Source organism: Rhopilema esculentum, chromosome 11 (assembly GCF_057945365.1).
Source record: "Rhopilema esculentum isolate cy_ngs chromosome 11, ASM5794536v1, whole genome shotgun sequence".
In the NCBI taxonomy this organism is placed as follows: domain Eukaryota; kingdom Metazoa; phylum Cnidaria; class Scyphozoa; order Rhizostomeae; family Rhizostomatidae; genus Rhopilema; species Rhopilema esculentum.
In genome coordinates this window covers 6,716,088-6,743,058 of record NC_142825.1, presented here as the reverse complement: position 1 = coordinate 6,743,058, position 26,971 = coordinate 6,716,088, and the positions used below count along the sequence as shown (strand labels likewise).

At 38.1% G+C, this 26,971-nt stretch overlaps 1 protein-coding gene and 1 long non-coding RNA gene across 4 annotated transcripts in view; one reads left to right on the top strand and one right to left on the bottom strand.

The window, feature by feature from the left end:
• LOC135694189 (uncharacterized) overlaps positions 1-26,971 on the bottom strand; it is a 69,598-nt gene that overhangs the window by 17,303 nt on the left and 25,324 nt on the right. Inside the window, exon 4 of the long non-coding RNA XR_010517139.2 lies at positions 24,651-24,785. This is a non-coding gene — a long non-coding RNA (uncharacterized LOC135694189). The remainder of the gene's footprint in view (positions 1-24,650; positions 24,786-26,971) is intronic.
• On the top strand, positions 9,705-26,943 carry LOC135694186 (uncharacterized). Of its 3 annotated transcripts, none has more exons than XM_089111644.1 (17): positions 9,705-9,928; positions 12,738-12,853; positions 13,266-13,334; positions 17,559-17,732; positions 18,698-18,803; positions 19,274-19,383; positions 19,703-19,774; positions 20,034-20,249; positions 21,350-21,532; positions 21,715-21,897; positions 22,180-22,320; positions 22,481-22,746; positions 23,400-23,538; positions 23,849-23,950; positions 25,353-25,472; positions 25,691-25,807; positions 26,580-26,943. In XM_089111644.1, the coding sequence occupies exons 2-17, from the start codon at positions 12,742-12,744 to the stop codon at positions 26,597-26,599; spliced, it is 2,130 nt and encodes a 709-aa protein (XP_088967770.1). In that variant the 5' UTR covers positions 9,705-9,928; positions 12,738-12,741; the 3' UTR covers positions 26,600-26,943. The 3 variants fall into 3 exon arrangements, with proteins under 3 accessions (XP_088967770.1, XP_065068956.2, XP_065068955.2); XM_065212884.2 differs by having other exon boundaries at positions 9,706-9,932; XM_065212883.2 differs by having other exon boundaries at positions 9,707-9,911.

Here is a 26,971-nt window from a genome sequence, read left to right as displayed (position 1 = left end):
GAAAGAGCATTATCATTCAAGAAAGGAACATGCACAAATTACATAACAAAATATAGGCAACGTTGGAAAAATCCTCTTCCCCCTAATTTATCATCTAATTTACATCATTTATTGATCATTATGACCGTAAAAATTTGTGTGAACCCCCTCCCTCCATCTTTGATTAGGTAATATGTGAACGTTCGATAATTTCGAACCCAACTGCCAACGCATCGATAATTTTATCCAGATACAACCATTCTGAATGGAAAAAACATAGGATTGTACTCAGTTAATGCTTCAAAAGTGAGAACCCTCTCAGCTATTCGATATCAGGCATTTGAAATAATTCGCATTAGTCATAAGTGAAGAAACTAATTTGCGTTAGTCTTGGTTAATCATAGGTCTTGGGCGTTTTTGAAGATATCGGAAAACTGTTCAATAGATTGTACAATTATGAGGAATTGGCAGAAAACTGGTGGAAATTTGATACATCATTGATGCAGTTTTTCTTAATTTAATGGTGAAGCTAACTAAGCTGTAGAATCTATGACGCCGAAACAAATAACCACGGCGAACTTTTTATGCAAACATTCTTTCGAGAGGTCAATTGATGGTTGTAATCAATTTTAGTTTTGTGCGAATATTAATAATTGCCTTTCGAAAGTTTTCAAGTTTTTGAAAAATATTACTCGAAGCAAGGGCGTACCGGGAAAGTTTTCACCAACAAAAAGTCCAAAAACAGAAGAGAAGAAAGTGCAAGTGGAGTTAACCCTGAGTACAGAGAAAAACATGTTTTCCTTGCAAGATAAGGGAGCTTTTTGATGAAGTAATTGCTGATCAGCAAGCAGCATCCCAGCAAGTTAAAGAAAATCAAACAGCAGAAATGGAAAAAGCTGAAGAAATGAGAAGGAAATCAGTAGAAAGCAGGAAGAGAAAGGGAGGGGAGGTAAAAAATGTGAAAGAAACGTAACGTTCGGCAGAAAACCCTTTCAAAATTATTCAAGAAAAAATCAGTAGTGGCGGAAATTATGGGGGTATGGGTGGGCTCGGGCCCCCCAAATTAGCGATCTCGTCGGAAAATTTGGGCTTTCGTCGGATATTTGACAACCGTTCAACATGTCGAAATTACTCCGAGAAAACATTCTGAAAAGGAATTTTGAGCTAATCTAAGGGGCGTGTTTGCCAAATTTTGATCCGCATTTTCCCTTTCTACCCCGGGGGCCTCTGCAACAACTCTTGTGCGCTTTTTGCAAAATTTTAACATAGCTGATAAAATATTAGCCAGTAGTAAATAATCAAACAAACAATATATGACAAAAATCAAAACTGCTTTCGAAATGCATGTTTAATTTCATTTCCGTATAGATTAGCCGAACTTTCCATCTTGGAGTCTTCCAAACAAAAGTTATTTTCAAACGTATTCCCCACTGAAGCAAGATAAAATGCAGAAAATGAAAGTTACAATTACAATCATGTTGCTATCATAAACAACTTGTCAAAAGAGTAATCATCGACTTCTTGTATCATAAATTGCCTGATGAGATATCGAATGTAACGATCAAGAGTTCTTCTTATGATAGTGAATAACCGGTGTATAACTAGCCCGTTGGTGGAGCGATGGGCTAGGCCAAAGGGCCTAAGCCCCGAACAAGTAACGCACAAAAGATACTCCTTCCTTGATCTTAACTCTAATGATTCACCACAAAGACTATCGTGATCAACACATACTAATAACATAAACGGATGTTGAAAGACAAACACATTGCCTTAAAAAAGACCTTTATTAACACAACAGGACTTAACTGAACATGTGACTTGCAACGGGAACTTGAATTGAATAAATATAAAATCCAAACCGTTACACGATCTTGATATCAAAAATCATAAATGGATTGTTCTTCTTGCTATCTAATTATGGCATGGTCAGCAAAGATTTCTTAAGGGTCCCGCCCAAAAGTCACCTATTTTCACCGAACTGTGCAGTTTTCTTAAAATTAGACATGATCCAAGATGTTATCTTGTCGGAAAATCGTAGGCCTGGCCCCCCCCCCAAATGAAAGCCTGAATTTCCGCCACTGAGAATCAGAGTTGGCAGTGGACTCAATCCGGGCTGACTCACAATTGCGTTTGGAAACCATGTTTAAACCCACTTTCCGTTTAAAATACAAATTGAAGAGAGTTTACCCTGGGTGAACTCAACACAGGTTGAACCCGGGTAGCTTTTTGTAGTGTAAACCGGGCTTTCGATTGGAAATTATTTCACTTGCTTTCATTATTAAGCGTCGGACAAAAAGTTGAAGTGAATTTTGTTCCACATTTCCGAGCTATCTTAAAAGTTATTTCTTCCTTGTACTCATATTGTAATTTTCTAAATGTATTATCAGTCATTCTTTCAGTTCAATTTGCGTAGACAGAATATGCTCAATGCATTCTAAACAACAGGCTACACCATTCAATCTTTTCTTCTCTTCGGTACAGTTAAGTTTTAGCTGTAAGTCAGCGCTGTGAGTTATTTTTCTCCGATCGCAGTAGCTGCCTAAAAAATTCACCATATCTTTGAAACGAGTTCAGATTTGTAAGAGTTATTAGTTTCCATAGACTAAACACTGAAGCAACGAACATCGAAATCAGTTTTGTTGATTTTCATGATTACTTGGATAAAACATGAATCAAAACTATGGACGAAAATTTGCATAAAAAAAAGCAAAAATAAAGGATATTCCTGGGAATTCGGAGCCTGGAGAAATCCCAAACTAGGCAGGCAAAAGAAGGTACCTTTCATAGTTGTTTTAATGTTCGCAACTTTTTAAAAATTTAATTTTCGCAACTTTAGATCTGCAAAATTTTTTGATAAAAAAGAAATTAATTTTTTTGCTTTGCTCTCCCTTTCAAATGAATGTATAGCGAAGGGCTGGGGGAGGGGGGTGTGAGAAGTGACGTCATTGGCAATATAATAGAGAAGTTCAGAGAGGTGGTGACACAGGGGGCAGGGGGCCTAAAAATCTTTAAATTATAGGTGATATCATTTATGTATGACCCTGTCATGAATGTAAAATGTCTTGTCTACACTATACTATCGAACCTTGTTTCAGCCTGGGTGGGGGGTAGAATGAACCCAAGTGATATTTTCCGTAGTGCGAGCATGTGTAGTGCGGGCTGACTCGGCCCGGGCTGACTCGGCCCGGGCTGACTCGGCCCGGGCTGACTCGGCCCGGGCTGACTCGGCCCGGGCTGACTCGGCCCGGGCTGACTCGGCCCGGGCTGACTCGGCCCGGGCTGACTCGGCCCGGGCTGACTCGGCCCGGGCTGACTCGGCCCGGGCTGACTCGGCCCGGGCTGACTCGGCCCGGGCTGACTCGGCCCGGGCTGACTCGGCCCGGGCTGACTCGGCCCGGGCTGACTCGGCCCGGGCTGACTCGGCCCGGGCTGACTCGGCCCGGGCTGACTCGGCCCGGGCTGACTCGGCCCGGGCTGACTCGGCCCGGGCTGACTCGGCCCGGGCTGACTCGGCCCGGGCTGACTCGGCCCGGGCTGACTCGGCCCGGGCTGACTCGGCCCGGGCTGACTCGGCCCGGGCTGACTCGGCCCGGGCTGACTCGGCCCGGGCTGACTCGGCCCGGGCTGACTCGGCCCGGGCTGACTCGGCCCGGGCTGACTCGGCCCGGGCTGACTCGGCCCGGGCTGACTCGGCCCGGGCTGACTCGGCCCGGGCTGACTCGGCCCGGGCTGACTCGGCCCGGGCTGACTCGGCCCGGGCTGACTCGGCCCGGGCTGACTCGGCCCGGGCTGACTCGGCCCGGGCTGACTCGGCCCGGGCTGACTCGGCCCGGGCTGACTCGGCCCGGGCTGACTCGGCCCGGGCTGACTCGGCCCGGGCTGACTCGGCCCGGGCTGACTCGGCCCTTGACACACTTGGTCGTTTATAATAATGTATTGTAAACGCGAAAGTGGGTTGAGCCCGGTTAACTTTTCTACTGCGCATGCGGAATAAGGCTGCGAACCATTTTTATGGACGAAACCGTTTTTCGATTTCTCAACTTTCTAGAGCCGAACTTTTAAGGCACACAATTATAACCATGTTTGAAACTAGCAGAAGTTTTGAAAATGGAAAAAATTCCATGTAAAGGGAAGTTTCCATAACTTCTGTATCAAAACTACTAGTTGAGGTCTGAAAATCTCTTGACCTGTTAAGCCGATGATCGTTGCTTTGCGGTTGTGGTCGCATGTCTCATTTACAATATCGCATGGCACATTCATGAATCCAGTTGTTTGACTGTGTTTATTCAAACAGGCTTATTCATCTTGAAGCGTCAAATGACTTGACCCGGATTTCACTGTGGTTTACGAGTGTACCTTGTAAGTGCGATCAATAAAATTCCGTCTTCTACGGACTTAGAACTTCTCTACATACAGGTACGAAAAAGTTATTTTGTACCAAAGGAACTAATCGAATGGCTCAAAAATTTGCACACGGCCAGGACAGATGTCAGGTAAGCAAAGTGTGTCTCAAATTTGTGTAGCTGGGAATCAATTTACTGCAAACTATGTCATAATTCAATTAAACTAAGAATTATACTTGAACAAATTAATGAATTAATTAACGACGTTTCGAGCATAGCCCATTATCAAATTAGCATATTTATGTCATAATTCTTTCTTAAAACCTCGTGCAATTTATGACGGAATGGGGAACGATATTGCAAGCAAAACGGGGGCTTGTCCCCGGAAAAATATTTTAAATTACGCTAAATGTCTTTTCTTTTCGCAGTTTGCTTTAGGAATAAGATTCTCAGTCAAATTGACTGTATTTGAAACTCTGAAAGAGTGGCAAAATATTTAGGTGTCCAATGATGTAAAGTGGTTTGCAGATTTTGAAAGTTAGACTGAAGCCCAAACCAAAGCCTAAAGCCATTTTTCAGTTAGCGCGTTACTATCTTCTAAGATTTTACAGAGAAAGCAACTTCTCTTTCCAGCGTAGGTGACGAGATTATTTTCGATTAAACACGCAATGTTCTGAAATTTAGCAAAATAATGACTTCATTCTCATCAAATGGTAAGTTATGAATTTTTGAAAGTTTTAGAGCGTTTTTTTGAAAAAAATAAAGAGGGGCTTTAGCTCCGACTAGCCTAGTATGATGCCCGTACAATAATGGTCAGGCATTGAACATATGCTTATAAAACTATTGACTTTTCAGAAAGATATCTGACAACATCATTTGGAAAAATGGGTTCTAAGGGATCCTCATGCCACCCGTTTGTGCAAATTGATAATTTTGCAGATTGATGGGCTCCTTCTGTATGAGAAAGACATTTTAAAAAGGACAAAGAATCTCTCAAGACTGAATGTTTACTGAATGTTTCATCTTCGACAAGATCAAATTACGAAATTTAAAGCAATACTGACATTTACAGGAGATGTTTTGCTTTTGGTTCTGGGAATTTCGCTTTGTTTTAAGTTTTGATAAGAGAGTCTTTCCGATGGTTATACGAGAATTACAATACATGAACTCTATATCGAAGTGACGAAGAAAACTCACATTTTGTGAACAAAGCAGGAATCTGGGATAGCCGCAAAAAGACATTTTCACAAATCCCAAAATTAAATACTGCACATTTTGGAAATCAATACTGCACGTTAAGTGTGTAATACTGCACACTAAAATAGGCCCTGGAAAGAGCATTATCATTCAAAAAAGGAACATGCACAAATTACATAACAAAATATAGGCAACATTGGAAAAATCCTCTTCCCCCTAATTTATCATCTAATTTACATCATTTATTGATCATTATGACCGAAAAAATTTGTGTGAACCCCCTCCCTCCATCTTTGATTAGGTAATATGTGAACGTTCGATAATTTCGAACCCAACTGCCAACGCATCGATAATTTTATCCAGATACAACCATTCTGAATGGAAAAAAACATAGGATTGTAATCAGTTAATGCTTCAAAAGTGAGAACCCTCTCAGCTATTCGATATCAGGCATTTGAAATATTTCGCGTTAGTCATAAGTGAAGAAACTAATTTGCGTTAGTCTTGGTTAATCATAGGTCTTGGGCGTTTTTGAAGATATCGGAAAACTGTTCAATTGATTGTACAATTATGAGGAATTGGCAAAAAACTGGTGGAAATTTGATACATCATTGATACAGTTTTTCTCAATTTAATGGTGAAGCTAACTAAGCTGTAAAATCTATGACGCCGAAACAATAACCACGGCGAACTTTTTATGCAAACATTCTTTCGAGAGGTCAATTGATGGTTGTAATCAATTTTAGTTTTGTGCGAATATTAATAATTGCCTTTCGAAAGTTTTCAAGTTTTTTGAAAAATATTACTCGAAGCAAGGGCGTACCGGGAAATTTCGAAGTGTTCTGGTAGGCCGAGAAGCGATAGGTGGAGAAAAACTGGATAATTTTTCGCAGGTAGAAAGGCCAAAATTTGGTGTATCCTACAAAGCAATGAGAGATCGCTTCCAGAATATTTTCACCAACAAAAAGTTCAAAAACAGAAGAGATGAAAGTGCCAGTGGAGTTGACCCTGAGCACACCGAAAAACATGTTCTCCTTGCAAGATAAGGGTGCTTTTTGATGCAGCAATTGCTGATCAGCAAGCAGCATCCCAGCAAGTTAAAGAAAAACAAACAGCAGAAATGGAAAAAGCTGAAGAAATGAGAAGGAAATCAGTAGAAACAATGGGAGAAAGCAGGAAGAGAAAGGAAGGGGAGGTAAAAAATGTGAAAAGAAACGTAACGTTCGGCAGAAAACCTTTCAAAATTATTCAAGAAAGAATCAGAGTTGGCAGTTGACTCAATCCGGGCTGACTCACAATTGCGTTTGGAAACCAAGTTTAGACCCACTTCCCGTTTAAAATACAAATTGAAGAGAGTTTACCCTGGGTGAACTCAACACAGGTTAAACCCGGGTAGCTTTTTGTAGTGTAAACCGGGCTTTCGATTGGTAATAATTTCACTTGCTTTCATTATTAAGCGTCGGACGAAAAGTTCAAGTGAATTTTGTTCCACTTTTCCGAGCTATCTTAAACATTATTTCTTCCTTGTACTCATATCAGTCATTCTATCAGTTCAATTTGCGTAGACAGAATATGCTCAATGCATTCTAAAGAACAGGTTATGTCGCGCAGCATTTTCCCACACTTTTTCTTTAGAAATTTTGTAGATTTTCTATCAGTTTTGTTGATTTCCTTAATTACTTAGAAGTGGCGACACAGGGGGGGGGGAAGGGGGCCTAAAAATCTTAAAATTATAGGCGATATCATTTATGTATGACCCTGTCATGAATGTCAAATGTCTTGTCTACACTATACTATCGAACCTTGTTTCAGCGTGGGTAGGGGCTAGAGTGAACCCAAGTAATATTTTCTGTAGTGCGAACACAAAGTTACCTAGCCAAAATGATCTGGGCTGACTTGGCCCGGGCTGACTCGGCCCGAGTGCTGGTTTCTATAAAAAAAAATTATTGAACATAACATGCACCTAGCAGCATACCCTTCCCTCTACAACGCGCATAATTGCTTGATGACACTTAGCTGCACCCAAGTTTCCTTTGAAAGATTATTCAGCGCTACTGATAATTTCAAAAGAAGAGAAAACTTTCCACTTGATTACGAGCAAGTCATTGGCCAATTTGCTGATTCATTTGCACTTCTTCGAAAAGAGTTAAAACTTTGAGAATTTAAATAAATTTTTATCTTGATTCTTAACTCTAAATGGGATTTTAAAGCCTGTTTACACAAGATGAAAAGGTATGTATCCAATTGGGTCCAAATTTACGAATTAAAGTCGATATACTGCTGCTGTTTAGCGTACTGCTTTATTATCAATTTTTATTGAATCAATCGAATTCTAAGCCACAATTTTAGTGGGTGTGGCTAAATTTTTCCCGCCACGCCTCTAAACCGGGCCCTTGAGTTTTCTAGCCACCCTGCAATTTTGACGCCAGACCGCCCCTGGCTAGAAATATTCTGAAATATATTTCAAGCTAATCTAAAGGGTGTGGTCACAAAATTTTCTACTCGCTCCGCTCGCAGGAAAGCTTCTTCTTTCAGATAATCCTAGGGCCTCCGACAACCTGGGCCTTCTTGTATTGCATGGCCAAAAAGACCCAATGTCACTACCACCATCAAATGGGGGCCTGCTTCTCTTCTTTTGTATGAAACACAATACACTACAATAATTGGAGTGAATACCATTTCTATCTTTGTTTTATATCTGGATAAGAATTTTTTTGGTTTGGGTATCCATAAAGCTAGCCAGGGATAGTTTTGAAAGATTAGTAGCAGCTACAGATTTGTATTATATAGACAAACCTCATATTACATTAAAAATATATAATATACAGTAAGGCTGTGTTTCGGACAGTTCTTAGAACATTGAAATATGTAACAAGCTTAGAGATCAAGTCTCTAAAAACAATATTTTATGAAAATAAACAGCTAGAAACAGTTGATTTGCCTTTTAAGGTTCAATCAATAACTTACAAGTACAGTAATTGCATTCCACACCATTTCCCCCATTCACAAAGAAATACTATATTGACTTCATAGGGTGGAAATGAAGAAAAAATTCCCTGTTATCAGGTTTGCTACTCTGTTTTCTTTTGGCCAGGTTTGATATGTTCTGGTATGATTTATACATAATCAGTGGTAGCTGTAGTTAGGCCAAATTACACTGAAAATAACCCTGAAAACAATGTAAAACGTTCTTGGTCTATTCAAAAGAGGTCCAGTCAGAACTTAGCCACACCCTCAACCACACCATATTTGGCCCCGAAAATCTGCGTTTTACAGTGTTTTGTGCAGTGATGAAAATTCCTTAAATTAATGCCTGGTTTTACAAAATGCGAAGCGAAGACTGAGTTGGAACAGAAAAGGAAGATAAGAAACTACCTAATGGAATGGAAAGTTTTTTGTTTACTTGAGGGTTCAACTCAGTGCCTAATTTAGTGTGGTCTTGTACACTAATAGTGGTTTTGAAAATCCAAATTGTGGTCTTGAAATCAGGAATTAGTGGGAGGATTGTCTCTCTATGCGTTATGTTTATTAAAAAATCTTAAAAGTAAATGTAAATTTCATTCCTCCATGAGGTGTTTTTTCACATCATATTCTAATCATTTTATGTCTCAGAATTTTTAGCCAATCTAGGGCATTCAGTTTTAAAAATTTTCTGGGCCCCTCCCAGAAGGGCCTAAACATATTTAGGCATAATTAGTGGTATTGTAAAAGTCCCTTAAATTAGGCACTGGTTCAACTCTAGGGACATACTCAGACAAAGCTAGAAAATTGGAAAGATGGGGACTTAAGAAGGTTTTCATGATTCAAAAGCATTAAGAAATCCTCAAAGGCATTCCATTTAAATGACGGATGGGAGCAACTCCATTTTATACTCTTCTTTGAGTTTGTCACTTTCAACCAGCTATAAACTTGAAAGTGAAGTTAAACAAATTTTGAACAAATGTTGCAGGGGGTCTTTCTAAAAAATATATGGTGTCAGGGTCGCCACAAGAAGAGTGTTCAGGTCCCATTTCCTGACAAAGTGACTAAGGCTTCTTTTATTTGTCAACCGAGCTGAAGAAAGAGGTATCGTTTTCTTGTTTCCCTTAGTCCGTAGCGGTTTCCGTTCCAGGTATCTTTTATTTGCCAATATTTCTGGCAAACAAAGACCAATGTTTTCATACTAGCCAGTTACGCAGTACGCAAACAAAGACAATGTGGATATCCACAAAAATAGCACCTTTCACCGTTTGCACGGCGTTAAACTTTTGTGGTTCTACTGACATTTTCCCGGTTGGACTTCACTTTTAACAGCAGGTTCTGTGCAAAAGTATAAATATTGAACTGTTACTTCCTGATCGATGTTTCACAACTTGCAGCAGAGATATACAGGTTCAAGAGAAGAAACAAAGGGTAAGGCAAAAACACAAGCAAGTACGCTTATTTGTTTTATATACTTGTGGATAAATTATTCTGGAGTAGCGGGAGCTGGAAAACTTCAAAAATGTTTATTTTATTAATCGCGCAGATTTATAATTGAACGCACCAAAAAGGCCCCTTTGATAGAGGATCTCTTTGATTCGCCCATCCTTAATAAAAAGATAAATATTATTTTTCTGTTTAATAAAAAACTGCGCAGGGTGTGCGCGGGCCACAAAGCCCTCCCCCCCTCCCCAATGAATGGGTGCCTTTGCCAAAGTGTCGAGTCCCATTCGATTTCCTCCCTCTGTTGTTGCTTCTCAACCCCAGACTAGAGACTAGGACTACCTTCTGAACGTCACAGTTTTTCGCAAGGGTTTCATTTCCAATAATGCTGAACGGGAAAGAAGGAAATTAAGAAAAAATGTAACCCATATGTGTATTCGGGTGTTTTGTAATGCTAGTGCTTTTAAAGCTGTTACTGTTTTTTTGTAAGAAATCCTAGGTTCACGTTAATATATTCTTTCCTTGCTTTAATGCTCGATATCAACATTGTTTCACGTTTTTAACAAGAAAGTGGTTTATAAGGCCTTATAAGAATGAAGAACCCTTTCCTTGCAAAACAAAAAGTCAGGTGCGGTCTGGCCCGGGTGGCAAGGTGAAGGGGCCTTTTTCACAAAAGGTTTAAGAATATGTACGTTTCTAATTGCTAATAAATTTTATTCTCTCTTTACCTGAAATATCTACTAAAGTTCCACAGCAAATAATAAAAATCAATAAAATGATAACAATATTCATAATATTCATTATAAATTTGGTGAAATTGAGGGTCACTGCAAATCACACATCTAGCCACCAAACATTAAAAACATAACATAACATAACAAAATGACATGAATATCAGTAAAGTCTTTCGTAAGACGATTCAACAATCCTGGTCTAACATACATCCCTAACTTACCCCTGTCTTGCATCTAAGGGACTTATTTTCTACCTCACTACTTTCTTTGGTCATATAGCATACGAGTTATATGAACTGGTCGCTCTTCGGCATTTTGCAAATCTTCAAAATAACTTTATCAAATGCGTTCCGAATATAAAACATAGTTTACGGTTTTCGACGAGTACAGTGCAATTAAGATACCGTAAATCCTCGAATCAGCCCCCTAGGGACTTATTTATTTTTGATATTTTTGGATGGGGCTTATTCGAGGGGGGGGGGGGGTTTATACGAAGGGGGCTTATAAAATTATCATAGACAATAGACATTAAAGGCATTGAGTCATGATAAAATGGATTGGGTATACCCTAAGTGCCAAAATCCACTGAGTCGTGATTTTCATGAATGCCATACTATTGGTTGACCTGGAACTGGTCACATGAACTCACCTCGTACTGATTGACAAAACAATTTCCATCAATAGCAAGTTGTCAACAACGGATGCAAGTATCACATGAAACACCAGCGATCACGCCGAAACCAAATGACCCCCTATAGAGAGGGCCTATTTACCATGACTCAATGCCTTTAAGAAAACATTATTAAAAGACCTCGTTTATTCTAGTAGAAATTTCTTTATGAGCATTTACTTAATTACTACCAAAAGCATGAATTTGTTGTGGTAATTCAATAAAACGCCAAAGGCAACCTCAGATGGCAAAAATCATCAAATTGAGGGGTCCAAATTGAGGGGTCCAAAAACATCAAGTTGAGAATTTACGGTAGCAGTGGGGGCTTATTCGAGGGAGAACTTATTGACAATTTGTAGTTCTAGGGTGGGGGCTTATTCGAGGGGGGGGGGGCTTTTTCGAGGGGGGCCAATTCCAGGATTTACGGTACACGCTCATAAAACAGAGCTTTTCGCAAAAATCCTCAAGTTATCTCCACAACATTTTTTGTCACTTAATCATGCCAGTCAATGATGAGACTTTTCCTCAGTTAAGAAAATCAAAATTAATAGAAAACACTGTTAAACATTTGATAAAGACGGCACATTGTCATTAGAAGTGCAAACGACACAACTAGGACGTTTAACTGATTCACACAAAGTACAAAATGGGCAAAAACTGTATCAAAAATACTACCAGCACATTAATTAACTGATAACTTGTTTTCAAAAGAAAGTAAGCCTACGGCTGTTACTTCTATTCTCTGTTCTTTTTCATCCTCACATTTGCCAAAAATGGATCAAAGAATTGGAATCTTTATTTTGAAACTAGTCTGTGCCGAAAATTTTATGCTTTTTGGGCTATCAGGCCACGAATAACCTCGTTTTCAAAATTTAGCTTTTCCTATACTACATTTCATTGGAATTTGTTGCTGTGGTGATTGGTGAAATATTTTCCCTATAGCAGCAAATTCCGGTCCTAAAAGTCTAAACGACATGAATTTTCCGGTATAAGTCAATTTCAAGAGGACGATTTCAAATCTGAAGTTTTCGAGAAAGTGAGATGCAAAATCGATGATATCAACCCGGAACGGAGAATTCCACACCCTCATCTGTGCCTTTACGGCTTGAGAGTGCCGTCACGGCTTGCATAAAGTAACATCCTGAGGGATGATAAAAGTACTGAATTTACGGAATTGCTTGCGGTGGGAATAACTTGCTGGAGCACAAGTTTACACTAACAATAATGTTTCTTCTTCCTTTTTTCCCGTCATGCTCTTGTCTATAAGAACAATACTATAAAAACACAAGCCTTAAAATTGGCCAAAGATTAAAAACGTACGAAGACAAGCTTAAGCTAAAAAAAATGTAAAATAATTGATGTCAAATGGTGTCAAATTATTTAAGTGATGCTCATATCTCTCTCTCCTAGCAATATGGGACAGTCGTTGATGATACGGCCATGGCTGTTGCTGTGTTTGGCAGCGTTCTGTTTCACTGTTGAGGTTGATTTTTCAGGAAGACCAACAGTACCTCAAGAGGAAGAGGGTACATTTTTTTTAAATTGGAAGTAATTGTGTTCATTTTGCGTAAGATCACGCAGGAATGATTTTTAAGACATTCAAACAGAGTCTTTTTTTCACAAGAAGCTATCCTATACTTTTTTCTTGCCCTTTTGCAAAACATAAATTTTCTTGTAATTTTTTATCCACCAATAAGCTCTTACAAGAGTAAAGGAAAAACCTAGTTTGTTAATCGGAATAAATGTTTTGCTTAAAAGATTTACTTTACTCCACAGGACGACTTTTTAGCACAGTGGCTTATTTGAAACATTTTCTCTGACACATTTCCTCCTCCATTCCCTCCAAAACTATCCTGGCTACGCTAATTATACATGCTGTCATGCAGGCTGTAATGGCCCTGTATATACGCTGTTTTTATAGACGTACTTCTATTGCAGAAGTCAATCCATTCGATGTCATATCGAAGCAAAAAAAGGATGACATCTTGCCAGCATCAGGGAGATCAGGTAATGCCAATTTCTCGGTGAAATTTTTCGCTCCCTTCTGGAAACTAAATATCAATAATTTAGTCCGGGTCCTATTGTTCAGAATGCGAACCCCGTTGTCACATTATATGTTAATTCTTCTATTTTACAAGAGTCTGACTCAGTTTTACCGTAGAATTCAAAAATCGATCTCTCCAGGCGAAATTCTTAATGACGTCAGCATGATGTCATAGGTATTAAGTATGACTTCATCACTGAAGTTTCTCCAGAAAAATAAAAGGCAAATCATTTTTTTGAAAACTATGATGCAATCTAAGCTGTAAAAATGATGTATATACATTATGAAGATTTCAAGTAGAAAAGTTTCAATTTCTTTGGTAATGTGACGTCACAGTGACGTCAGATAGATAGGAAAGTAAGAATTATGAACTCTGAATGACAAACAAACGTTGACAATTACAAATTAAGAACAAGAACTCAGTAGTCACTAGTTTAATCGTCAATTATGTCTCCTTGACATATTGATATTGCATTTCAGGCCCTGTTCACACGGGAACGCAATCGTTCCGTTCCATTTTTGTTCCAGTTTCTGGAACGGAAAAGTATACTGTTCACACGGTAACGGAACGATTGCGTATCGATTTTTGTTTATGTTCAGACGGGAACGCAATCGCTCCGTTCTGCAATTTGCGCCCCAAAATAAGCAAATAATTTTTAATACGCATGTTCATAATGGAGATTGATTTCATAATTTCGATTTATCTCTGAGCTATCTCTGAATTTTTTAAACAATTTTAATAAATGGAGAATACAAAAGCGCCCTAAAATAGGCAAGCTCGTGGGATAAATGGACTGACGACGAGATTCAGCTGCTTCTCGAGGTGATGAAAGACTACCAGTCCACCCAAGCCCAAAGTAACTACAACTACCACAACACAGACGCATGCGCCAACTGCAAAACTCCTATCGTTTCATTTTCTGGACCAGTTCTGCGCGTTCACACGGGAACGGAACGGAACGATTGCGTACCGTTCCATCTTTCGTATCACTTATTTTATCGTTCCACTTTTTGGAACGGAACGATGTCATTTGAAGCGTTCCCGTGTGAACACAACCCCTGAGCGTTACGCTTTTCGGAACGGAGAAGAACGGAACGGAACGATTGCGTTCCCGTGTGAACGGGGCCTCAGTGCTAAAATCTGTATTCTCGCAATCAGTGCAATGGCACATTTCTGTGCGTGATAGTTACATTTGCCTTTGCAATCAGTGACCAACTCTAATATTCTTTTGTGCTATTAGGCTTTATCCGGCTTTAGCAATGTATGAATCTGCTTCGTTATCCTTTTGCCAACCAAACTATTCAATGTTCGGCAAAGTTTGACTTGCTTGATGGGAACTATTCCATACGGCAGCAACATGAAATGGCTCTTCTTACGTGCTCATGGTGGGCAGAAGAAGTGGGTGGAAGCATCTCGCAAGCATCAGGTGATCTCAGTGGCGGCTCCAGCCTGGAATAAGTGGGGGGGGGGGACAAAAGGTGTGTCAGGGGACCATGCCCTTTTGGACAACGCCCTTTCCCCCTGTTTGAAACTGTTGTCTCCCAAAAAATGTCATTTACATGTGACGATCTAGATAACGTACATACCCCCCTGAAGTTTTCTCATCAGGTTTGCAAGAATCTCAAGGACCACCTTTCTGAAAAAGTGGGAGGGGGAGACTAGTCCCCCCATTCCCCCCGTGGCTCCGACACTGGGTGTTCAGCAAAAGTGACTCCATCTGGCTTTAGCAAGGCTGTCAACTCTTGCTTTTGCACCACAGAAAACCTTGCATGCAGATTTCTCAAACACACGTAAGTTATTCTCATTTAAGTCATCACGGTCAAGAGCAGTAAACACAGCGGTGGAATCATCTTCGGCATCCACCAATAGTTTCCACCAAGATGCTTTCCCTTTCCCACGATATTTTCCTGTCACATCACGACCAGTATATGCGTGAAATTCTGTCAGGGCTATTAAGTGAAATGGCACTTTGAATATCTTGTACTTGAACAAATTCGTTAGCTGCAAGACAAATATATGTTCTTTCGGAAAGGGCAGGCGCGCAAGCACATAAAATGACCTGCACGTTGGTATTAGAAAAAAACTACTACTTGCATGCCAGGATTTACTTCAATCTTAGTTAAATACGTTAGCAAGCCTCTCTTCATTTGGTCGTGTGAAAGAATTTTCATGAGAGGAATTTGAATCTTGGTGCTGTTGCAATCTTATAAATAGTAGGAGCGATCTTTCCCCGTCGATTGCACGTTGAAGGGTTTCTTATTGAAGCTCGCTGTAAAGGTGCCCAGATCTTTTTTTTGGATTTGGTGAAAGTCTTTCTCCAAGAAACGCCTTTTAAGATCTTCGCCAATTTCTTCACATTTCAGTAGCCTCTCGTGATAAACTTCAGGAAGAGAAAAGTTTGTTACAATGTTTTAGAGACTTCCCTCTTCTTTATCCTCCAGGAATGTCACCTTCTCATTCAAATATGTGTGCAGTTTGAGGACGAGTTGATTTTGTCTGCGGGCAGAATGCTAGATATCTTCGTGATGCCTTCTACTTTTCTGCGTTGCACTTGATGAAATCTCTTTAAGATCTTCGAAAATTATCATTTAGCAAGAATTGGAGCTGTTAGGAAAACCTCATTCTTGCATTTTAGTTGTTTGATGTCCCGACAACTCTCCCCTCGATCTTTAAAATCTTGTTGACCTGCTCTCCCGCATGATCACAGCCTATGGCAGTGTGGAGGATTCGGTTTTTTCTGAACGCAAAAATCATGAACTCTTCGCAGATTGATGGCTCTTAGAAAAGCATGTTAGCAATATACACGGGCCACAATCGACAATACATTGAATCTTATTCATTGACCAAAAATCTTTGCATAGGTCTTTGCCACTTTCCAAGTGAAGTAACCAGTTTCTATTCCTTGTACCATAAACAAAGGCTAGCAGCGGTTCAACTATTCTTACATGGATCACGAAAAGCTGGAGCGTGGACCGTAGTGTCCTTGTTGCAAATCCTGAATGACAACTGCCGTGGCAACCCTCTCTACAAAATTATGAATATCAAAATCCAACTGGCATTGACAAAGAATCTCTCTTTCAATGAAAACAACAGAGCTCAATTAAAAAACAAGGTCACAAATCTTGAATAGAAGAAGTCATTTTTGTGATGGATGATGAAGTTTCCAGGCATGATTCATTTAGTGAATCATTCATCATATTCTTTATTTCACTCATTCGGAGGAATGATTCAGTGAATATTTTCATCATATACTAACTTGTAGGGAAAAAATCAACATTATCGGATTTATCAGAAACGTCATGACGTCATCACAATTGATTGATATAATATTTTCACCCAGGGTTGCCTGTTAGGGGCCAAATTAAAATAAATTTAGGACGTTTTTTGCAAAAAATATTGTTATGACGTCACCATGACGTCATTAAGAAACGGAAATGCTCTGGAGACATCGATTTTTGAAAAGAAAAGGTAATTTTACCCTAGGTAAGCTGCTAAGAATACAATTAACACGCAGTGAGAACGGATTTACAATAGAATCCCAGAAAATGGTAGCTTTATATATGTCGTATTTTTCTCTTTTTTGCTTTATTGATAGGAACGTTCAAACGTCCCAAAAAGTCCCAAAACTATAGTTTAAAAATGTTTATATCATGACAAACGAGCAGTCGTATAAATATGTCACACAACAAAAACTAAACGAATAAATAGTCAAAGGGGCGCAACTATTCTTTGCAAACAGTCTGTTCCAGAAATTAACACATTTGCTAAGCAAGTATATATTAGCCTGTGCCCCATGCCCCAAATGCTGCCACATTTATGGACTGTGCAATATTGATAAATATCCTGTCCGCAGTTTCCACCAGAATCTGGTGGTAATTTATGCAACCCTCCAAAATTATGCAATTTGTTGAAATTGTCAACGGTTCAAACCTCGCAAGACTTTAAACTCATCATGCACCATCTTATCTGTCCTGTTTTGGTTTCAGTGAATATTTCTTTAAAGAATTTGTGTAAAATTTCAATGGTACGAATGAGTTTAAACCCATGATTATTAGTCATTTCACATCATAGATATATCATAGGTCATGAAGTAAGTATGCCTTCTTTTCAAAATATTTATTTGTATTCTATCGCAGTATATTGTTGAATTATACACAAAGTACATATGAATCATTTTTTTAAAAAGTGGAGTCAAAAACGGTTTATCAAGGCGACATTGTGCTGAATGATGACGAAAACGCTGCCCTTGGGTTGGGTCGATCAGCCAGTCAGAATATTATTGTACTCACATGGCCAAGAAAACTATGGAGAACACGAACAGTTCCTTATTTGTTATCTGGTCATTCCTATAGCGACGTGCGTAAGTTCAGAGTAGTTTTGTTTCTATCAAACTTTGTTTGTTGGGTTTTAACAACAATTATATTATGTCAGGGCCGTCACTAGATGGTGCTAAAGAGTGGTGTATAGGTCTCATTTGCCGTTAACGTGGGTACAAGGTGGGTGAGCTTGATTTGCCGAAAAATGGTGGCAGGGAACTCGTTTGCTTGAAGCAGGGCTTTTGCCCTGGGTGACCTTTTTTATTTGAATTCTGAATATCTGGATTCTTGGAATTTCCATTTTTCATCATTCCAAGCAATCTAAGCTCCAAGTTTAAATGCAAGTCAATTCACAAAGCTTATAATAAAAGGACAAAAAAGCAATGAAATTCTCTAGAAGGCCAGCGACGTTTAGGAATATGTTGGAAGTTCTAATAATTGGAAGTAGAAGACAACACATTCAGGTCAAATTTATGTCTATCCATAACGTTCCTGAATGGCCCAAAAATTCATTGGAAACATAAGAAAACAATCGATATCCCAATAAAACATGGTCGTGGTACCTTGCTATGACCATAAACTGGAACAAATTGGGCTTCTTGTGGACAAACCGCTTGATGAAAAACCCGATCTTGGATATATTTCCTGGATAACCTTATCAAACCACCGATGTACATCTTTTTTGTTTCTAACGTTTTTCCTGGATAAATTCAACAAAATACTCTGATTTTCCATATTTTATCATGTTTGTGTAAATGCTTTACACAAAATTGTAAATCTATGAGGATTTCAACGTTCTTTGCAATTTTTATATATTTGGCTTCAATTCTTAAGAGCGTTACTTTAACTTTGCGTCGTCCGGTCTCTGGTCGAAGGCTACACCTTAATCATTTATTGACTCCAAACTCAGTTGTGTTTTTATTCACCGCCAATGATCTATCCATCATTATCTTGACAAGACAGGTGTTACAAAAACTACGTATTTTGCATTTTATCTTTTTTTATTTAGAAAAAATTGAAGCTGCAATGAGAGATTTGGAAAACAGGGTTTGCCTGAAATTCAGAAAATACAAATCAGGAGATAAAGCTTGGCTCTACATTCACAAAGGGACATCGTGAGATTTCTTAATTTGTTGTTGTTATTTTTTTCATTATTATTACACGAGTCATCACCAGTCTCGCTCACCTTTCGTAAAGTTAAAACATTTCCAAGCTCCATACATCTTATAATTCTTTACGCTCCTAAGTGAGAAAACTCAAGTAAGAAAACTCAAATGAGAAAACTCAAGTGAGAAAACTCAAGTGAGAAAACTTATATGAGAAACAAGCATAAGCAGCAACAATCACTACTATAAGTTGTATGTGCATTTACATTGCAAAAACATGGAAACGATGCAAAATATGAAGTGTCACGATAGACAGCGGTCTAAGCCGATAGATTTCAAAAACTAATTTCAGGTGTCAGGTGTTTTACTGACGATCGGTCCAAAACCAAAGCAAAACATAATTTGGGTCCCTTCAAGCGAAACGTTCTCTTCAGAGTGAGGTTTGTTTGTGTATATTTATAATTCAAATTTTTCGATAGTTGCTGGGCAAATATTGGTAGGAGTCTGGCCTTTGGTAAAACTGATGTGAGTCTTGGTCCTTCATGCTTGTCAAAAACTCTGATCCAACACGAGCTCATTCATGCATTAGGTAAGGGAAATTTTAATCATTTTTGTAAAAGTATTGCTTTTATTTTATATATTTTATTTTATTTATCAATCATAAATTTCACTATAATGAATAAGTGTAAAAATATGAAAAAATTATTAAAGCTTCTATACAAGTAACCAATGCATCTGCATCTTCTTTTATAAAGCTCAAAATAGTAATACATAAAAATTAGAAGAAAGTTTAAAGACATCGTAAAAATTTGAGCAATTCATTCTTTTTACTGATCATCATCATTGCTAAACTATATTAATGCATTTAGAGCTAGATATAAAATAGTTTTTTACTAACTTACTTCCAGGATTCTTTCATGAGCAAAGTAGAAGGGACAGGGATAACTATGTGAAAGTTTTAACATGGAACATCAGTCCAGGTGAGAGCGAAAAATTAAACGTTGTATTGCAGTTTATTCGGCTATAGAATAAAAACCCTTTTCTAAATTATAGTTCTCGTTGCTTTCGTATCAAAGTGTCTCTGAAGCAACAAATTTTAATCTACAGCTTTTCAGACAATGCTGTCGAAGTATTGAATTCTGCATCTTTTATATGAATTTCGGGAAAATTACGAGTTTTGAATCAGAAATGCAAGGTCACCTCGCATAATTTATAACGAAATCCTCATGATCTTTGTAGCCAACCTATACAATTTTGACAAGACAAAGAAATATGAGGCAGAAACCTTTGGTGTACCATATGATTACAACTCAATCATGCACTATACGAAAACGACATGGACAAGAAATGGACAGGACACGATGCAGGCAAAAAATGATCAAGATTTACGGCTTGGTGGAACTGTATTGAGTAAATATGACGTCATGAAGCTGAACTTGATGTACCATTGCCATGGCAAGTATTTTGCAGCCTCTTGTAATAGTTATTGTTTACAAACAAAGGTTTTTCATATTGAATAATTGTAGTGTAATGTCCTGCAAGCTCTCAATCCATTTCAAGGGTGAACTTTGAGCTGGACAAGGAAGACGACCATTTCCTTATATACGAATTAATTCTTGGTACCTCTGGCTAGCTGCATAACACGGGCCAGAATCAAAGAAATTGTTCATCCTTACTCTGACGAATGTTTCAAAACTTTCAAAATCTTGCTAAAAATTAATGAAAACAAGGTGATGTTTGAGCGTACTACTTGGAGTTTATCTGTTTCCTTGGCATTGTATTGCCGGGAGATACGTAACCCTTTTACCGACTGTATTGCCTACTTTCGCCATTAGACCCATTACAGATGGGACTATAATGCAATGTTGGTAAATGTCTCCAATTAACATTTTGGGGCTCTAGCTTTCTTGCTCTTTTTTAAACGTCAAAACATCAACGTTTACTTTGGGGAAAGCACATTTTTTTGAAGACAAAATCATTCGTACCAACTTTAAATACGACCTTTCAAGATCCTTGCTGACTCCACAGTTAACAAGGCTAGTAGTAATGGTGAATTTGTTGACACGAAAAGACTTAAAATATGGCCTATGCTGAAGCAATGTCCTATATCTTTTGCAAAACTCTGATGTTGTCATCGCCATTTTGAAACCCCTGTTATCCCTGTTCTCTCATCTTGAGTTTATTTATACAATAGTCTAGTCATTAGTCTAGAGAAATATTTTTCAGATTCTTGAATACTTTACGAAACAAAAAGAGATCGAAGGTCCCTTAAACAAATACTGCTCAATTAAAAATTACATATAAAAAACCAAAAAAGTGGCAGTCTACTTGCGAAAAAAAACAAGAAGAAACGTTTATAACAAAAAATGATACACAATAAAAAGGCCTGACTGTTTTCTAAGATCAAAGTTTCTTGACAAGAAACTTATGTTTCCTGTTGTAGCTTGTTTAGTGTCAATAAATGCTTTGTCCTGACTTGTTCTACTTTCTACCTTCGTTTGCAATCCAACTAGATTTGGCTTAAAAAATGACGTTGTTTTGATTTTTTTGCTCAGAGAAAAATGGTGAAAGGTGGACTGAATGGTCCGACTGGTCAAGATGTATACGAAACAATTATGGCTGTTATCGAAGCAAACATCGAATTTGCTTGGTTGAAAACCTGGCTCTATGTCCAGGGGCAGATGAATATGGTGTCCAGTCAAATGCACAGAAATGCCCCTCGCCAAGCTACTGTGACGGTACGTTTTAATGTACTATGGTTTTAATGATTTATGTTCAGTTTAATAAAGTTTGGTTTATTTAAGACCTAACGCTGACAGAGGCTAAGACGGGGGCAAGTGAGATGTTCTTACAAAGGAAATTTTTGTCACAATTCTGAGGGCTTTTCCACAGTTTCTGAGAAACAGTTATTTTCTTTTAGTTGAACCAGTGGATGGATTTTGGGGGAGCTGGTCTTCGTGGGCTGCGTGCTCAAAGTCATGTGGTAAAGGGACAAGGAGAAGATCTCGCCAGTGCAATTCACCGAGACCAGCAAATGGTGGAAGGAATTGCAAGGGTGCAGCGACAGATACAGAGAAATGCATGAGACGAACGTGCACAGCTAGTGAGTCTTCCGCCGTACAAAAATGTTTTATCAAATTTTCTGGAATTGTCTACATCACCACTTCAGTTCCACCACATGGTCTTCCAGAACTTCCAAGTTACTAGTACAATGATGAGAAGAGGCATTAATGATATTGTAGAAACCTTGTACAGCAAAGCCAAACGTTACATCTGTTTCTACGTGACATCATATGACTGATTTTGTCATTTAGGCTTTAAGGCTACTTAATTGACTGATTGACTCATTTTGTCATTTCACACGAAAGTTGTCTCTCCTTTGCAGACAAATATTACACAAACTTTGATAATGGCTTTGGAGTTTGGTCCAATGTTCAAGGAAGAAATGACCCTCTGAATTGGCAGCGTGGCCGTGGAAAAATGTCACAGTATTCTGGACCACAATCGGACCATACGGATGGAAATGGTATAAGAGTTTTTACGTTTTATTATACAACTGTAATTTACTTCAATACTGGCAGTGACTATTAGCAGACAACATTTTAGCACAAATTGCAAAGGATAGTACCTATTGAGAATGATAAATATTAAAGATTATAAAATCCTTTATTTCCGATTTGACTTAGGTTGGTATCTCTACGTCTCAACTGCCAGCTACACAAGTCACAAGAAAAGGGCAGGATTAATAAGTGAATATCTTTCTGGCAAAAAGTGCATATCTCTGGCATATTGCATGCGTGGTAAAAACATGGGAAGGCTTGATTTTTCGTTGCAAACATCGAGTGGACAGTGGTACAATTTTCCATCCACCAAAAAGGGTCACCAAGGAACTGGTTGGCACGATATTGAATTTTCGCTCGTAAATCCAGCGTACACAAAGACTTCATACCGGGTAATATTTTCATATCTCTTACGTTCCTTTCGATAATAGTAGATAGGATCCTGAGTTGTCTTTTCTCAAAGCCTTTTATTTCAGTTAAAGGAGGAAATAGCTGATGAGCAAAACACACATCGAACATTTAAGTAAAAGTCTGTTAAAGATTTCTGATAAATATTCATTGGACTTGATTACATTGAGCAGTCCATACAGCCATAATATTCTTACGATGGAAATTATTTGCTCTGAATAGAGTATACAGCATATTCTAAATGCAGTCTGCAAGAAATCTCGGCTAATAGTTTGTCTTTTATGTTTCTACACGATCAACTCTGTTGATTAGCCACCAACATAGAAATGAAACGAGTTTCCCCTTCATCAAGCTATCACTTATCTGAAGCTAAGCAAAAAAGCAATCTTAAACAAGCCTAGCAAAGAGTCATTGCTGACGATGTCTGGGACAACAAACTTGGATTCCTTTTCGTCATTATCCAATGCTTTTCATTTTGATAGATCATGCATTTGTCTATTCACCCTGAAGTATCAAACCCTTTAATTTATCGGTTTGGTCTTGGCGAGAGGGGGCCCTTTTAGGCGAAAGCAAAACTTTCATTTTAGCAATTTCTTCAAGCGCTTCTTTCCTTGCTAATCGAAGTTTTTCCTCCTAGTTCTTAATCGAAACAACCACTGGTATTGGCCCATATTCAGATATAGCTATTGATGACATTCTGATAGAAAATGGAGCATGCGGAAAGAGTGTGGAAGCATCGAAGCCGAACCCAGGCATTGCTCCTGTCGTGAGTCAAGGTGTGTATACAGGACGTTTCTTGAGGATTTAAAACTATCTATTCAGAATAATGTTATTCCTAAAAGCATTTTAAGAATGCTGTTAAAGACTAAAGCGTATTTTGAGATATGATATTGTTAAAACCTGTAAAGCAGATTTGAGGTTAAAGCTCTCACCAGAACGGACGTTTTAATTTCTGACCCTCCTTTATAATATGCTGTATTCTTTCCGTTGGCTGGTTGTCAGAAAAACCCCATTTAACGGATTCGTGTACTTTTTTGTTACTGTTATTCTATTCTCACCAGGCGTTTTACTTATTATATCTCACAGGCTGCACCAACAAAAACAAGAACTGCATTTCTTGGGAAAAACACGGAGAATGCCATAAGAACCCTGGTTACATGAAGACTGGGTGCTGTCTTTCTTGCAGGGGTAAGAAATTTAGGCTATTCCACAGATTAACAGTTTGCTAATCAATTAAGGAGAAAGCAAAAACAACTTCAGATAAAACATTTTTAAACAAAAGCCTGGCTGGGTGGACGGTTCTACAGTTTAGAGATAGGCAGCTCGTTAGTGAATGAACTCGATTTTTTGTCTTCAATTATGTTGAATTAAAACCAGACAGTGCATATAACGTATTATGCCCAGTATGCCATAATATATATTTATATAGGTTTTTTATATGTCTTATACTCAAAACCAATACACAGAAAGTCCAATGCCTACTGGGATCTTACGTAGTTAGGAAGTTCAAACGAGAACAAGACTAATTAGTCTAATCAAGACAACACAAGATAACTCCTATGTTCTCTTATGTTATCTTGGTCTAAGTCTAAGTCAATTTTTTTGCGAAAAAACTGTTCCTGTGGACTAAATTTTTGTCAATCTGCGTTTATACGTTCAATTTTAGCATATTAGATTTATAAGTGTTTGCTTCAGATATCTTCAGCAAAAAACTTAACATCCTCTTCTTTTATTATCTAGTCTAACGAAATTTAATCCTAATTTTGTTTGTCTAAGCAAAACGAGACCTAGCCATAAATCCTTAACACGAACGTAGGTCAGGTAATTAACATAATGAATTTTTACTGAGGCTGTAGGGTATTCATCTATACAAATGTGAAAAACCCACCTTTCGACAATCTTTTACATACTCTGCTTTCTTCAAAAGAAGGAATTTACAACTCATGATGGCGTCAGCAACATTTCCTCCTCTTCCGAGCATTGTCATCCACAGAGATCGATCCACGATTTTTAACACTTGCATCTGTAATGATAAAATCAAAGTTTTAAATTCATTATATGACTCTTTGAAAGAACTATGATAAAGATTAAATGAAGTCTCTAGTATACGCAAGTAACAGTGACTCAGTTCCTCTTACGCTGCTCATTCATTTGCTCATCATAAAAAAACGAGAATTTAGGCATTCTTTATATACCGAACTTTTCTACTCTAACAAGTTTGAGCATCTTTCACAAGCTAACACTGACATCCTTTATGATTGGCTTTTAGACGAAAACACAATAATGGTTGTTTTCACTGGTAAGACAATACGGATGTTGTGGATGTTGCATAAGCAGTCAAGTAAATTGATAGAAGCTAAGGAAACCCAGTTAATCGCCAACACTGAGAAGATAGAAAAAAATACAACGGTCAATCTACTAAAACGATTGCATAATCATCAAAATTTACATCGTTGTCATACAGAGCATTTACCGACTCTTCTCGTTGTGAAAAGTATTACCTAAAGATTATTTGAAATAACTTAGGCAATTTAATTTCGATTTTGGTATATTTTCAAATGGTTTTAATCTTTCTTCTTTGTCAACGCAGGTACGGGTGATTGTACTAAAGATTCTTACAGTGCAACCAGTTGCCCAGAATGGGCAAGTAAGGGGGAATGTGAAAAGAATCCAATATGGATGTGGAAGAACTGCTGTAAATCCTGCAAAAGTATGAATGTTTCCTTCTTGAAGCACGACCTATTTGTGAAAAATAAGTTTGAATGACAAAGTTGCTGTTTAGTCTAGAGCCAATTTTTTATCAATTAACTCAAGATGACAATTTTCTTTGTATTCTAGATGAACGAGCGGTAAAATTTATAAGATTTTGAAGAAGTTGATAGTGGTAAAAATTTACTTTAATCAGGTTGCAAAACTTTATTTTCACAGAGCAAGGAAATTGCAGTGAAAGTAACAAGAATTGCAAGATTTGGGCAAAGGATGGATGGTGCAACAAGGAAAGCCATGTTGTCTACATGTGGAAATCCTGCTGTAAATCCTGCAAAGGTATGACAATTTTACCTTTTGATCAGTGGTGGACAACGGGGGGGGGGGATCTGGGGGGGAGAGAGGGGGTCGGTCCTCCCAATATTTTCAAGACAATGGTCTTTTGTTAATAATAATGAACAAATGTGACATCAGCTTATCAAAACAATAGGCTTTTCCCGATATGACCAAGTGTCTGCTACTGTTTTTGATATTTGACCTTTTCCATATTAAGATGATTATGAGTTTGAATATAATTATTTTCGTTGTTATTTGGCGCGATTTTCACCTATTTACACCAAGCGAGGTACAAAAAGCGAGTTTTTAATGTGGCATTTCCAAGAAAGATGAAGTAAAAATATAAAATTTAAATGAAGACCAATGCAAGCTAGCTACAGGCACGCTGGAGTCGGGGAGTAGCGTCAAGGATAATGGTGGAAAAACTACCATCAACGCTTGCTTATTTGACTAGAGCCCCCTCACCCCAAAATGTGTTCCGGCGTCCCTGAGCTATAGGATTTTTCACAAATATTTCATTATTATAACAATAATAAATGTAAGATTTGAGCAAAGAATGAATTGAAATTTCTAATTTATTCCAATGTATAGTAATTGTTGCTCGTCCAGTGATTAGGGCTTAAAATCAGCAAATAAATTAATAATTCAATAATTATTAGACCCATCTGCAAATTCGTTCGGATTTCAATTATATTCGTGTGTTCTGATTCTCACATACTCGTTTATCGTATGTCATTTTCCCTTCTCTTCTTCAATAATAAACAATATATTTTAGAATGGTGGGAAAAACAATGATGTAGTTGCTGGACAAAACGAGGTGATTGCAAACAAATCGAAAATGGACGATAGAATGTTACAAATTATGATTTTGTAAGAGACCTACATGGCAAATGGAAAAAACTAACATCACCATGAACGTTTTGAAATACACCCAATGAACTTTCGCTATACGTTTATAAACACTAACGATTTATTACTCTGAAGTGACTAAAAAAATCTTTAGTTAGTTTTTGTTGTAAAGTGAGAAAATGTAACAAGGCAGTTGCTTTTTTACCACAATGAGCTAACGTTCCTGACAATTCATTTTACTACAAGGAATCATTCTTATAGTTTTAATATAAATAATTTCTATTGGAATGATTCTTGTCTTTTCTCTTTCCCCTTCAG

Excerpts from the sequence above, each read along its gene's own strand:
- LOC135694186 (XM_089111644.1), top strand. The coding sequence starts at position 12,742 with ATGGGACAGTCGTTGATGATACGGCCATGGCTGTTGCTGTGTTTGGCA. Across the intron at positions 20,250-21,349 it reads CTTGATGTACCATTGCCATG|AGAAAAATGGTGAAAGGTGG; the intron begins GCAAGTATTTTG and ends TTTTTTGCTCAG. Across the intron at positions 21,898-22,179 it reads GAGACGAACGTGCACAGCTA|ACAAATATTACACAAACTTT; the intron begins GTGAGTCTTCCG and ends TCTCCTTTGCAG.